The sequence below is a fragment of the Astatotilapia calliptera genome, chromosome 6 (genome assembly GCF_900246225.1).
Source record: "Astatotilapia calliptera chromosome 6, fAstCal1.2, whole genome shotgun sequence".
NCBI classification, from domain to species: Eukaryota; Metazoa; Chordata; class Actinopteri; order Cichliformes; family Cichlidae; genus Astatotilapia; species Astatotilapia calliptera.
Genome location: NC_039307.1, coordinates 275,712 through 290,237, shown reverse-complemented (window position 1 = coordinate 290,237; position 14,526 = coordinate 275,712). Strand labels below are relative to the sequence as shown.

The 14,526-nt window shown below is 49.7% G+C and overlaps 1 protein-coding gene across 2 annotated transcripts; it reads left to right on the top strand.

The window, feature by feature from the left end:
- The first annotated feature begins 1,267 nt into the window (after nt 1-1,267).
- Nucleotides 1,268-13,421, top strand: aftpha (aftiphilin a). Of its 2 annotated transcripts, XM_026169465.1 has the most exons (10): nt 1,268-2,460; nt 4,126-5,721; nt 8,565-8,731; nt 8,861-8,990; nt 9,173-9,229; nt 9,826-9,948; nt 10,252-10,312; nt 11,135-11,218; nt 11,730-11,853; nt 12,305-13,421. In XM_026169465.1, the coding sequence occupies exons 2-10, from the start codon at nt 4,162-4,164 to the stop codon at nt 12,444-12,446; spliced, it is 2,448 nt and encodes an 815-aa protein (XP_026025250.1). In that variant the 5' UTR covers nt 1,268-2,460; nt 4,126-4,161; the 3' UTR covers nt 12,447-13,421. The 2 variants fall into 2 exon arrangements, with proteins under 2 accessions (XP_026025250.1, XP_026025251.1); XM_026169466.1 differs by lacking the exon at nt 11,135-11,218 and having other exon boundaries at nt 1,274-2,460.
- The last annotated feature ends 1,105 nt before the right edge of the window (nt 13,422-14,526 follow it).

The window sequence follows — 14,526 nt, the reverse complement described above, 5'->3', positions numbered from 1 at the left end:
GAGCAGAATCATCTGCAGCTCAACGTGGCAAAGACCAAGGAACTGATCGTGGACTTCAGGAAGACCAGGAAACACTTGACCCCTGTTTCAATCCAGGGGGTCAGTGTTGACATTGTGGAGGACTATAAATACCTTGGAGTACACATTGACAATAAACTGGACTGGGCTAAAAACACCACAGCACTTTACAGGAAGGGCCAGAGTCGTCTCTATTTTTTGAGGCGACTGAGGTCCTTCAACATCTGCCAGAAAATGCTCAGGATTTTCTATGAGTCTGTGGTGGCCAGTGCGATCCTCTATGCTGTTGCATGCTGGGGGAGCAGGCTGAGGGTCGCAGATGCCAACAGACTTAATAAACTAATCCGTAAGGCCAGCAATGTTGTGGGGATGGAGCTGGACTCCCTCAAGGTGGTGTCGGAGAGGCGGATGCTGTCCAAGATAAAGACAATGTTGGATAACACCTCCCACCCACTCCATGACATGCTGGTCAGTCACAGGAGCTCGTTCAGTGAGAGACTGAGATTACCCATGATGCACCACTGAACGACACAGGACATCATTCCTGCCTGTGGCTCCCTGTACAATGCATCCACCTAACACACTGTTTACTGCAACAGCTACACCCTTCTTGCACATGTTCTTTTTCAGCTATTTATTAATAAGTGACTTTTATGTATATATATGGTTGTATATATGGTGCTATTCTTAGTTAGTGTCTTGTCTGTCTCTGTTAATGCTTGTTTGTAATGGAGCACTGTAACGAAAAGTAATTTCCCCCAGGGATCAATAAAGTTTTCTGATTGTGATTAAAGCCTACCCCCACCACACAAACGAAGCTGCCAAGATAAATGATTTCAGAACCTTTCCCAGCTTTGACATGACCTTTGACCTCTACACACACTGACTCCTTTTATATATTAAAAATGTGGTTGCACAGGCGGAGAGCACACTGATGTCAGTACTCTGTGCAGCGCTCCAGAGGACGTGGCGTCCATGCCTGGGCGGGTCTGACCTCAGATCAGTTTTAAGAGAGGTCTGTTTACACCCGACCATGTGACCCACCTGCTGACAGCTCACCTGATAAATGTTCCTCCTGCTGTTTCTTTAAAGTTGCTGCCATCAAAATGAAATGAAACAGGAAAATGTATAAATATTCGATATGATTTCAGTGTTCTGTGAATCAAACATCACATATCATGAGATTTGTGAGTCTTTGCAGTCTGCTTTATTTACACTGCGTCCTGACACCCTGACAGCCAAACACTGAGAGAGTGGGCTTTTTGGAGTTTTCTCACATTATTTTCAGGTGTGCAGAGACACGGTACCTCCCAGATACCTGTCAGCTGTGGCTCTGCTGAGCAGGTTCAGTCCAAACACGAATCCTGAACGTCAGAGCTGGTCAGCAGACAGAACGGCCAGGGGCGCCTCCAGAATGTTTTCATAGGGGTGGCCACTAAAAATATTGGAGTGACACCAAAAACAGAATTTCTTTTTATCAAGCTGTTGTCAAATATAGGTTACCTGGAAAACATGGCAAAAGAGAGAGAGAGAAAAGAATGAGGTGCTTGTTACTAAAGTTATATCACTGAAAACAGAGAAGATTTGAAATCCAGACGAATCTGTTCTGTCCCAACCATCGCTGTTACGATTCTCAGCACAGCTGAGCAGAAGCAGGTTAAGAGCAGTGTGGGAGACGCCAGTGTGGAGCTGGGCTGAGTATACGAACACTTCAGCCTCCTTTTATCCAAGTGTCGGGTTTATTTCATGCCAGACCCCGGGGCCCACACCAGCTCGAATTTAATGGTTGAGACGCTTTTCCCGTCTCGAATAATTAGACACACGTGTGCTTTAAATCACTGAGGAGGGACTTTAGAAAGGTGCATTCACACAACATATTGTTGTTCTGCAGGTGCTTCCTGTGTGGGTTCTCGCCCACAGTCCAAACAGTCAGTGGGGTCGGGTTAACAGGTGACTCTAAACTGACTAAAGGTGTGAATGTGAACTGGCCATCTGTCTGTCTCTCTCCGTCAGCTCTGCCACAGAGGTGCACCTGTCCAGGTGGACCTCCTCTTGCTCTGAGGCAGCTTGGACTTGTGCCCAGTCCGATTATTTTTCATATTTAGGTCTGCTCAGCGGAGTTTGTAACAGCGCTTTCCACTTAAAGAAATAAAGTTTGGATTTTAAAAAGTGCTGGGAGAGAGGCGTGGTTCAGGAATACTCGAGTACAAGCGGCCAACTGGTGTACATGAGTATGAGTACTCAGTTACATCCATCCACCTGTTCCACCTGGAAGTTTGTGGAGCAGCAGAACGCAGCGGTGCATGCTGGGTGATCGTGAGGCAGGGCAGCAGCAGCAGCCGGCGGACTCCACCTTCAGCACGGGCTTCACAGTCAGCCGTCCCGCTCCGACGACAGCCCGTGTGGAACCGAACCATGGAGGCCAGCGGGCAGCCTCTGACGGTGAGCCCGGCTCTTTCCTTCGGGATGAGACAGTTGTTGTCACACGAAACGCTGAGCTAAGCTAAGCTAATGCTAGCTCAGCTGCTTCTTGGCTTGTTGTCGTTGGTGAAGCTAGCTGCGCAGTTAGCAGGAGCAGCTAACGTCAAACCGACTCGCTCCTGAAGGGTCCCCGGCCTGTGTTTATCTGTGTACCGCCGCTGTGTGCCAGCAGAGCCGCCCGGTAAAGTACCAGCATAGTAATCAAGCTGGCTTCAGCTTTCCACACAAGCTGACCGAGCTAGTCCCGCCGAGCTCGGGCTGCTATTAGCCGCCGAGCTGTCCTGCTAGCTTCCCTGTCGGGCTCGGGCTGGGCTCAGACAAGTCGGTTCTGCTCGGGACAAACTCTCAGCCCTCCGTCGTTTAGCCTGCTAAGCTACCTGGGAGTTTACTGAGCCTGCTACGTTAGCTTGTTAGCTGCACTTTAAGCGCTGACGTCAGACAGGTGAGACTGCTGGGGGGGGGCTCACAGTGTCAGGTGTAGAACGACTGTCAGGAGGCTGAGCGCCTGTTGAAGGTGACCCCGCTGAGTGCGCAGGTAAACCCATCTTAAACATGTTTACCTGCCCTGACGTTAACACGTCACCGTTTGTGGGGTCTGAGGGGTTAAACGGCTCGCGCTCGCCTGACTGGTCTCTCAGGACTGCATACCTGAAGTCCAGCTCAGCTCTACCAAACACAGGTAGGCTCCGCCCACCGCCGGTCACAGCACAAACACAGGCCGTCCAGGCCAGCAGGTAACCCGAGAGGGACTTCCCCTGCAGAGCTGCAGGAAGGTACCTTCATCAGAAACTCAGGTGTTTCCTTACCTGGCTGGTTGTTTCAGTCCAAACTCAGTGAAATTTTAAAGAGCTGAGGTCTGTGCTCGCTTCAGATCAGGATTTGGAAACGTGATTCAAGCACACAAATACAGTTAATGAAAAGAAATAATGACATCAGGCCCCCACACTCCAGGTGTCAGGGGTCACAGGGTCACAGGGCGAGAGAGAGAGAGCGCACAGCTGAAATCAGAAGTAAGACAGGAGACAGGTTACTTTAAAAATGGTGTTTGTTTTTATTTAGTGACAAAAATTTTATTATCTTATACATTTGTGAAAGCTGTGTGTGTGATCAGAACTGTGATGTCAGCAGAATAAAGTCATATAGTTTCTGACATCATCATTTTTGTTAATCACATAAATAAATAAGATTATTAGTGATGAGTCAGAGTCCTGTTTAAAGCTCGGTGCTGAACATCAGGTTGATGCTCCGTGTTGTGAGAGGTTTGTGTCCACGCCTGTCGACTTCTATCGTGTTCATTCAAACAACACGCTTTCATGTTCACGCTGCAGTGATGATGTGATCCCGCAGCAGTGACATCAGAGCAGGAGGGCGGGGTTTCATTTCCTCATTTCTGTCGATGATGTGTTTGTGACGGTGTGTTTCGCCGTCGCTTTGACGCCGTCTGCACTCTCGGGGCTCGTATTACTCGATGAGCTGTGACTCGAGCCTCTCGTTGGAGATCATCGGTGTTGCTGAGAGGCGTGCTCGGCTCCTCGCCGCGTGGATGAAGCGCGCTACTGTTTTTTTACTTATTTTTGAATGTTTGTCCTGTGATTCGCTGCTCACGACGTTCTCTCGCTCTTTCAGGTATAGCCCGGAGGATTCTTCGATCACCGCAGAGTCATGGAGCCAGACGTGGTCCGCATGTACTCCTCCTCTCCGCCACCCATGGAGGACGGCGCTGAGGAAGAGGACGATGAGTTCGGAGATTTTGGCACCTTCTCTGGCATCCCGAACAGCATCAGCTTCTCAGAGTTTGACACTCCGACCACTTTTAACCAGACGCAGGCTCTGACCGCCACTTCGCCGCCGGAGCTGATCAACAGCAGAGGGGTGGTGGGCTTCAGCCATGGCTCCACGAATGGCGCCCGCAGCCGCAGTGATGAGCTCTCAAAGGCGAACGGTGTCGTGCTGGCGAGTGCCTCAGAAAGAACTGAGATGAAAAAGGTCCTCGCCAGCTGTGTGGACTTGACTGCGAGCGACACCGCGGATTGTAACGGCGGCGAGGTGCTCACAAACGGGTTTGATGTTCAGGGAAGTCCTTCCTCCCAGAATTCTGTCCATGATCGCATAAAAGGAACGTCCCCCGAGGACACGGGCAGTGCCGGAGGCCCGGAGGACAACTTTGCAGACTTTGCTGCTTTTTCCGATGCTGACGGACGCCTCGACCAGACGGCGAGCTCGCACTGTCCACCGGGCGTCAGCCATAATGTAGAGCAGGGACTGACTTCAGAGGACGATGTCAGGGACACAAACAGAACTGAAAACGACGCATTCTGCTCAGAGTCTCTCTGCGTCCCCGCTGAGACGCCGGACCGGCATGCTCACATGGATGCTGACTCTCGACAAAGGGATGTGGCCTTGGCGGCAGATTGTGGCGCCTCAGAGGCCGTTTGCACTGACAAACTGTTCGCCGTGAACAGGGCGGATGTAGCTGACAGCAACGGTTCTGTAGACGGCTGCGGTGAAAAGCAGCTCCTGCCCGACACAACCGGAGACAGCGAGGCGAGGCAATCGGATGAGAAGAGCTCCGGGAACGAGACGGAGACCGAAACGGAGACGTCGTTTGGCCGTCCACTGTCCACCGACGCTCTGGAGGAGTACGGCGACGTGAGCACCACGGGCTCGGTGCCCTCGCCCCCACTCCAGGGGGAATCCGCCACACCCGCTGACGACAGCCAGATGGCCGAAGACGGCGACGAAGACTTCGGGGACTTCGGAGACGCCGGCTCTTTCGGCGCTCAAGGCTTCGCAGACTTCGATCAGTTGGAGGTTCAGCACGATCCGGTCGGATTACAGAGTTCTGCTCTGGTGCAGGAAGCTGCGACCGCCAAGGACAACGCAGAAGAAGACGACGACTTTGGCGACTTCAACTCCCCCAAATTTAACTCGGGTGAAAACGAGGGGGAGGAGGGAGGAAAGTTTGCCGACTTCCCTGTGAGCAACAGTTTTGGGAATTTCAGCTCGGCCGGTGGCGGCGAGAGCGACGCCGGGTGGAGCGCCTTCGGGGAGCAGCAGCAGGAGGAGGAAGAGGGGGCTTCATGGGCGGCGTTCAGCGCTGAGACGAGCGTCTCACTTCCTGCAGATAGCAGAGGAGTGGAAGAGGAGAAGCAGGAGGAGGAGTGGCATGAGAGTAAAGCACCTGCGGTCGGCGAAGAACCCAGCAGCACTGACAGTCAGCCGGTAAGGGACACTGGGCACACTGGGAGGACTGGGACGTGATTCTGTTTCCCATGTTTAAAATGCAGAGATACTCCAGAAACCTGTGACATCACACTGATTCAGTTAGAGCAGGATTACACGTTTCCTGTCTTAAAGGTCATGATAACGATGTGCTGTCCACAACCCAAACAGGAAGTTAATGTGAAAGCTTTAAATCTGTTCCACTTCCTCTGCTCACACCCAGCTGACTCACACACTTCCGCTGTGCAGATGTGTCGTCCACACACACGACTCTGGGCTCGGAGTTCACCGAGTTAAACAAACCCGAGCATGAAGCGCTCAGACAGGCTGCAGACCCGCGGCGCTCCGTGTCGCTTCAGCACTTTCTGCTGTGGCTGGCAGGCGAACAACACAGTAGGAGGGGCCCGCAGACCGCCGCCACCACGTACTTTGTACACTGTATCCAGGATGTCTTCATCCAGGATCTGCAATATCTGTCAAATTTAAAAAATAGTTTGCAGCTGGAACTTTTTGGGTTAAGTTCTCCTTAAGAGGATCCGTGTGAGGCTTTAGCACCGCTGTCATTAGGTTCCTCCGGATGAAGGTAGAGCTGTTTCTAAACTCTGAGCATGCTCACTCACCTGCTCCTGTGGATGTGCACAGGTGAACTCAGACTGATGATGATGAAGGATGGCAGGTTTGGGTCAGGTGGGAAGGTCGGTCAACATCTCGAATCATGCGCCTGTAGGGACAGGAAGTGATAGGAATTTAGCATTTCTGATTCCATCATCAATATCACTGATTGATTCCTCATTGGCTCCTGTTTGAGACTCGGCAGCGTATCAAAGACTTTCTGCTGTGGGTCACATGTTTGTGCATGTTGGAGGGATTTCCCTCAGTGTTGGCTCATTACTCAAAGAAATGTCATTAATTACTCAGAGTACTTCAAAGTAACTCAGTATTTTACTTCATTACTTCTGCATTTCTCCATAAAATGTCCTGAAACTCGTTGTGTCATAATAGGGCGGCTCGATTATGGCAAAAATGATAATCTCGATTATTTGACGATATTTATTTAACAATAACAACGTGTTGAATAATGACTTTAAAAAATAATATAAAACAGTGCAAATACTGATAACAGTGCAAATGTTTGCAGTATAAGAAATAAATGAAAAATGTAAACATCTGTGTTTAGTGAACTTTGCAGTGTTGCTCTGTGGTGCAGCTACAACACCGTAGCAAAGTTTACACACTGTGTCTACTTGACCCACGTCTGACTGAACCCATAATGTTTCCACACCACTGAAGTTTTTTACCTCTGTTCAACCAGCAGCAGTCACTCTCCTCTCCAAATAACTGCTCAGCTTTTTGAGCTTCCCTCAGGTGCTCTTAATTGTTGTGACACGTGTTCGAAACGCAGAGCGGTGCGCTCGATTTGCCACACGGAGCAGCGCGAGAGTAAAGCACGAGGGAGGGGCTGATAATCGGCTCAGTCATTTTTAATGATCGTTGAAAGCCCAGATCGTAATCGAGATTAAAATTCGATTAATTGAGCAGCCCTATGTCATCATCACAGTTTAACAACATGAGGTCACAGCCCCACACACCAACACGCTGCTCTGCGCTAAATCAAATCACCTTTATTGTCACATCACGTGTGCAGCTACACGGTACAGCACATGCGAGTGAAATTCTTGTGTGCGAGCTTCACAAGCGACAGAGGTGTGCAAAAAATACAATAACATAAAACAAGCAAAATATAAGGATGGTAATAAATATATGTACAATATAAGAGTGTATGCATTACTGGATGTGTGTACTAAATATGTTTTTCTACGTGTGTGTGTGTATTTTACATATTAAATAGAGTAAACAATAAATAAAATATACAGGTTGGTAGTTGCTAATGACACGCGTGATCGTTCTCTTAGTGTTTAGGTATGAACACAAAGCAAAGATGGAAACCAGCACGGTCGTCATGGTGATTCTACTGTAGAAACATGAACAGGTAGACTGTTGAAGTTCAGCTTTAACATCACTCTGGGCTCTCGGCTAGCTTAGCACTAGCATGCTGTCTGTGCAGGTGCTTGTGTTAGCAGCATAATGCGGTTGTTTCTTCATTATCTCGTCCTTTAGTCCAATAAAAATCAAAGTAGTGTCCACGTCCACGCAGACCGCCCCTATTTTCCTCCTCCGGCACACAAACTCAAATCAGCTGATTGAATTCCAAGGAACTGGAAGACTGGGGATTCCAGTCACGACGTGACAGCGGCTCGATAAGTTGGCCCAGAGTTTATCGACCCCTCTGTGAGTTAAACAGCAGCAAAGTGATCAAAGTGATCAAAGTTTAATATTAGAAACATGTAAAGTCAGTAAACACAACACAGACTGAAAGCTAGGGATGGGTATCGTTTAGGTTTTATCCGATACCGGTGCCAAACCGGTACTTTTGACACGGTGCTTAAACGGTCTGGTTACTGCCGTTTATGACAGAACCGGTGCCATGATACCGGTACCCATCCCTACTGAAAGCAGCGAGAAGTGTCTGCAGGGAAGTCATTCAGACTGTCAGTTTATCAGCACAGACAGATGTTTATTGTCCATTTCTGAGGGACTTAAATCCACAGCAGCCGTTACATAATAACAACGAAACCATTAAAAACCTGCAAACTGGTATGACAGTGTGAATAAGGCCAGTCTCACTGTGGGCTCGTACAGCACGAAGTTAAAGCAGATATGAACCAGCAGCTCTGCCCTTTGGACTCTTTGCACCATCACCTTCACCTGAGGGTGAAGCGCCCCTTTAACTGTAGTCAGGCCCAGACTGTGAAGTTGAGTCTGACGCTGCCATCTCTCTGCAGGCATCGCTGTTCAGCCGTGTGGAGAAGCTGTTCCAGGTGAGCTTCCCTCAGAGCGCCACCCGACTGCTGGAGGACCAGGTGGTGTCCCTGAAGGCTGTCCTGGAGCCTCCTGAGGACAGACGCCCCGGAGCTGAGGAGGGGGAGGAGAAGAAATCGTCATGCAAGAGGTGAGGGTCTCCTCAGCGAACCTCCTGGTTATGAGTGATCCATAGGTGTTTCCGTACCCGCTCCATTAAGAGCTGCTCCCACTCATGAACCCTGTTTTTGACTCCGCTGCGTCTGATTGGCTGCCACAGGTCCATGTACGGTGGCGTGTGGACGCAGCTTCAGGACATCCACGAGGCGTTCGGCCTCAGATACCAGTGGGGCGGCTCCCACTGCAACAAAGCACTGCTCTGCTGCCTCGGCATCGACACCAGAAACATCGTGAGTACACGCTGCTCCCCTCTGAATGCGTCGTCTCCTAGCCCCGCCCAGATACTCTTCAACATAGACTGTAGATAAAAGATGGTTCCTGGTCATTTGTTGGTATGACTAAAGGCGTTCCTGCTGAGGCGGCAGCTGCGCTCGAGGTTTGAATCCTAATCGGTCTGATTTCCATGTTTCAGCTGTTCACAGGACAGAAGAAGCAGCCGGTCATCGTGCCCATGTACGCCGCCGGCCTGGTGAGTGCATCCAACAGACTACAGCGACATAAAGTCAGGTTTACTCATGCAGCACGTTTAAGATGTTACTAACAGCTAAATTAAAGCCGCAGGTAAATAAAGATGAGCGCTCAGCTCCACAGTGACTGTGAAGGATCAGCTGTTGATCAGCTGATGTAAGCAGGGGAGGGAGGGGGACAGAAAACTGCTTCCTGCTTGATTTCAGGACAAGATGAAGATCTTTAAGTTTTGGGAACTTGAGAACAGGAACAGTGGTGATACAGACAGTTTCATTATGGCAGGAACATCAGTTATTCTCATTTCTAGCTGTGAAACGCTGACAGGTACGTGCGTTTGGGAACTTCAGATGTGACGCAGGATGAAGTTGATACCTTGACCTAAAAGTCAGAGGTCAAGTTTTCTGAAAATCTCGTGACTGCAGTAAATGAAACATCACAGACTTTCACATTTGTACCATCCATGCATCTACGAGGAGGCCGCCAGGCAGCGCTGCAGGCTGTTTAAACGCGTTTGTCATTTGAGGTGTGTGTGTGTGTGTGTGTGTGTGTGTGTGTGTGTGTGTGTGTGTGTGTGTGTGTGTGTGTGTGTGTGTGTAGGGGATGCTGGAGCCAACCAAAGAGCCCGTGAAGCCCGTCTCTGCTGCAGAGATGATCGCCTCAATCGCGCAGGCGCCGCCGCTGGTACCTGAGAAAAGCTCCTGTCCTACAGACTCGGTCCAGGTGAGACGGGGAGGCGGGCCGACAGGTGACCTCCGAGCAGGATTCAAATACAATGTGATTGGCTGATAGTGAGAAACGCTGACTGCCACAGTTTGAATCTTTGTTTTTGACTTTTTGACGTCGTTTCCTCCAAGCGATGACAGGTGAAGTCCTCGCCGTCACGAGGGCGAACAACAGCCGTGACATATGTAACATGAGGAATTAACCCTGACACCATTCCCACGTGTGGGCGTGTCCTTGTGTTTAAACATGATTCTCACACACACCTGGTACATGACTGACCTGCTGCCTCTCCTCCTGCAGGAGGCGCTCCCACCCGTCCAGTTCGACTGGAGCAGCAGTGGCCTTACCAACCCGCTTGATGGTAGGTGACCCCGCTGCCTCTGCCGCACTGACTCCTCCTCCTCCCGCTCACAGCTCTTCTCTTCTTCCACTTCCTCTATTTATTGTAGTGTTTCCTGTTAGCTGCTTCAGTTTGTACTTCACAGCCAATCACACACCAGGAGGCGATCTGTGTATAAAACAACCATCAGTCACTTCCTGTTTCCTGACTGAGTCGCTGTGGCCCACAGTCACAGATGTCAGAGGGCGCCCAATGATGCCATGTCTTTGTTGGTGAACCGTCCCCTCACTCTTATTTTGAAAGTTCATTCGCTTCCTTGCGTCAGCCATCAGTGACGCTCGCTGAAGTCTGAAAACTCCATAAGAGGCTGACTGCGGCGCCGTGCTGCTGTGTCATGTGTTCATAACGTGTGTGCTGCGTCATCGCTCTGCGGGGGCGGTGTGCCACCTGACCTGCACGTATGTGTTCAGGTCACCTCGTAGGGTTCCAGAGCAGTTTGCAGTCCCTGAAGCATCAGTAACTCAGCAGGCTGGAGCTGCTGTGGTTTCAGAGGAAAACTGAAGGCTCCGCCTCCCATTCTAATTTTAAATACTTTAGGACCAACAAGCCTGCAGTGTGAGAGCGAAGTGCTCTGATTGGATAACACGGTCCTAAATGCTCCTCCCACCTGCTACAGTCCAAACGTCGTGGGCTTCAGTGAAGCGGTGCACTGAGCATGTGCAGACTGTGAGAAATCTGCTGCATGTGGAAACGATCGTCTCCGGTTTCTCTCACTGACTCTGCTGCATGTGTCTCTCTCTCTCTCTGACTGTGTGCGTTAACCTCGCTCGCCCGGCTCTGCAGCCAGCGGAGGCTCGTCTCTCTTAAACCTGGACTTCTTTGGTCCTGTGGAGGACTCAGGCTCCAGCAGCTCACCCTCCATCCCAGGTCAGCTCCAGCATCCTCCTCCTTTGAATTAACCTCCATCTGCTCCTCTCACTCACCGCACTCTCGTGCTTCCTGACCGGGTCACATGACCATCCCGAGGTTTGATCCTGGTGCTAATTTTAATGTCATTTTAGTCACGTGACTGCTTCTCAGCTCAGATTTTTAAAATCATGAATGATGTCCTGACTGATGCTGGTGTGTGGGGTGGTCGGCACAGGAAGGTCGGTATGAGGTCATGTGACTGTCCCGCAGGCAGCAGAAAGCGAGGCGGGTCCGCCGGGTGCTCACCATTTAAGCACACGCTGATCTCAGAACGGATCGCTGCGGCGGACACGCCTCACAGCTGCTCCAGTCCTTCAGTTTCTCTTTTAATCACGCCAAGCACAACCGTTTTTGTGCAGGTGCGAACCTCCGAGGAGGAAGCTCCCGGCTCGCCTCCTCCGAGTTTCTCACTGTTGGATTGTTGGTGAAGTTTAAGCTCCGCCTCCCTGATCTTTCTTCTGCATTTCAGGCGTCGACCCCGAGCTATTCGAACTGACCACCGCCAAGCTGGACTCGGGCAGCTCCGGGAGCCGCATGGCCGACGCCTTCGCCCGCCTGATGTCCACCGTGGAGAAGACCAGCACCTCCACCAGGTCAGAGGTCAAAGCGCTTCTGGTTTGTCCCCAATTTCCTGTGAAAGCATGAAATCAGGATCGGCTGCAGGTGGAACTCCTGAGGAATGACCTCACAGCTGACGCTCAACTATGATTGGCTATGGCTAAATATAAGTGGAATAACAATTTAAAGTACTGTGGTGAATTTTGGCGTGAATCTGTGAGCGCTCCGGTGTGGATCCACATTCAGCAGACGTCCACCTGACAGCTCAGGCCTGTGTGTGCGTGCGTGTGCGCGCACGCGTGTGTGTGTGTGTGCGTGCGTGTGTGTGTGTGCGCACGCTGCTGTGTGTCAGACATGCAGGTCATTCACACTCAGCTGATCTGGGTGCAGTTTGTAACAGTTTGTGTCAGTGGCACACTGATGATGTCATCAACTACAAATGTTATGTTCATGCGTTTAAAAAACTGGTCACTTCCTGTTTGGCAGGAAGCCGAGGAAAGATGAGAATCTGAGCGAGGAGGCGGCCAAAGTGATTGCGGCGCTGCCCGACCTGTCCTTCATGCAGGCCAAGGTGCTGATGTTTCCCGCCACGCTGACGCCGCTCGGGTCACACGCCACGCCAGACTGAAGCCCCGGCCACGCCTCCAGACATCACCTGCTCACTCTGCTGGCCCCGCCCATTTTATCAAGCTCTTGTTTTTTTTAATTAAGTTAGCTTTTTGTTGATTTTCAGTTATTTCTCTGGATAAAGTGAAGCTTTTCTCATTATTTGGTGGGGCACGGCGTGGAGGAGGGGCAGCACGTGGTAAAGCTGACAGGAAGTGGGATTTGTGCGTTCAGGCCGTGTCGGGTGTGTGTGTGTGTTGTTGTCGTGTGTGTAAATAATCAGGGATTCAATGTTTTTGTTTTTTTTTTGTTTTTAAATGGGCTCCTTGATTCCTGCTGATTTTACACGTGTGGGGGCGGAGCTTGAAGGAAGCTGAATCAAACTGAAGTGGAAGTTTCTGTGAATTCATACATTTATATACGTATATATAAAATCTGAATCTATTTATGGACTTGAAACCACACTGCCTGCAGAATCCCGCCGAGTGTTTCGTCCCCTCGTCTTCGTTCGTCCTTCAGTTTTAATCTGTTTGTTTTTTTTCCGTGAAGCTTTTTAAAATAATCCTGTACACCCTCGCTCGTCTGTTTTTGTTCTTCACGCCGGCGCGTCTGCCATCAGACGTTCCGGTTGTTACTTTGTTTAAAAACGGGACGATCGGTTTCGAGCGTCGGCGAGCTGAAGGCCGCTCGCATCGAAGGGGAACGAAGGGACCAACGGCTGCTTCCATCGGTCTGTTTTCTGTTGCTCATACTACTGTCGGCCGAGCCTGGAGGATTTTGCACATTGTAAAGATGAAATGGATGTAATCATAGTTCACTGTGGCTTTAGACTGTGTGCAGTTAAACTATGGACTGTAAATGTACGGGGAGTTCCTATGGGACACGGAATCAGTGGGAGAGCCTGTGGGAGGTTATCATGCATGCCCAGGTTCTTTCAGACCACTGTGTAAATTTGACTTTTAGTGTACACAACAAATTAAACTAATTTAAGAGAAAAGCTGCTGCCTCGCCTCCTTTGTGCTCCTCCTCTGTTTGTTTGGTGTGAAGTTGCTGTTTAAGGGTTCAGCTCGGGGCAGATCCAGAGGCACAAAAGCAGCTGATTTATTCAACTTCTCAATTCAGTTTCATTTATAGATGTCAAATCACAACAACAGTCTCCTCAAGGTGCTCAATGCTGTAAGGTAAAGAAAATGATGCAGAGAAGAAACCAACAATTATATGATCCCGTCTGTCTCCTGAATCCAAACTGGAAGCTGGTTCCACAGAAGAGGGGCCTGAAAACTGAAGGCTCTGCCTCCCATTCTACTTTTAAATACTCTAGGAACAACAAGTAGGCCTGCAGAGCGAGAGCGAAGTGCTCTAATAGGGTGATATGGTACTACAAGGTCATTAAGATAAGATGGGGCCTGATTATTTAAGACCTTGTATGTGAGGAGCAGGATTTTGAATTCTGGATTTAACAGGAAGCCAAAACAGGAGAAATCTGCTCTCTCTTTCTAGTCCCTGTCAGGACTCTTGCTGCAGCATTTTGGATCAGCTGAAGGCTTTCAGGGAGTTTTTAGGACTTCCTGATAATAATGAAGAAAGAACTCGGCAGGCCTACTGAACATGCCAGTCTCTGCTCTACATATGAGGACACTGATTTTAAATTATCAGTGACATTAATGACGTTTTACTTTGACTCTCAGTTCCCGTGTGACACAAAGCAGTTATGCATCTGTGTGTGCGTGATGACCAAAGAGTTTGAGATTATGAGGTGCTGCCAGCAATGCACTCAGGGAGGTAGGTGCTGTCAGCACGTCCAGTCAGCATCAGCACTGGATCTTTATTCTTCTCTCAAAGAGGAACTCTTTCACACATGCTCAGAAGATTCGGGTTCTGTTTGGCTCTACCTTCACATGTGAACAAACATTGTCAGTGATCGAGTTTAACAACACACAGTCTCTCAGTGACAGTGAAGCTGACTTTAATGCACTTTTTCAGGATTTCTCTCACTGAACAAGAAAAAGAACAGAAACACTTCAGTTCAAGTTAAAAGTCTCTGAAATTTTGCGAATTTTATTTTGTTTTGAGAAATGGTAATTACATAGTTGTAAAATGTC

Coding starts and splice junctions, on each gene's coding strand:
- aftpha (XM_026169465.1), top strand. CDS start 4,162: ATGGAGCCAGACGTGGTCCGCATGTACTCCTCCTCTCCGCCACCCATG. Junction 11,219..11,729: donor CAGCTCACCCTCCATCCCAG/GTCAGCTCCAGC, acceptor TCTGCATTTCAG/GCGTCGACCCCGAGCTATTC. Junction 11,854..12,304: donor AAGACCAGCACCTCCACCAG/GTCAGAGGTCAA, acceptor CCTGTTTGGCAG/GAAGCCGAGGAAAGATGAGA.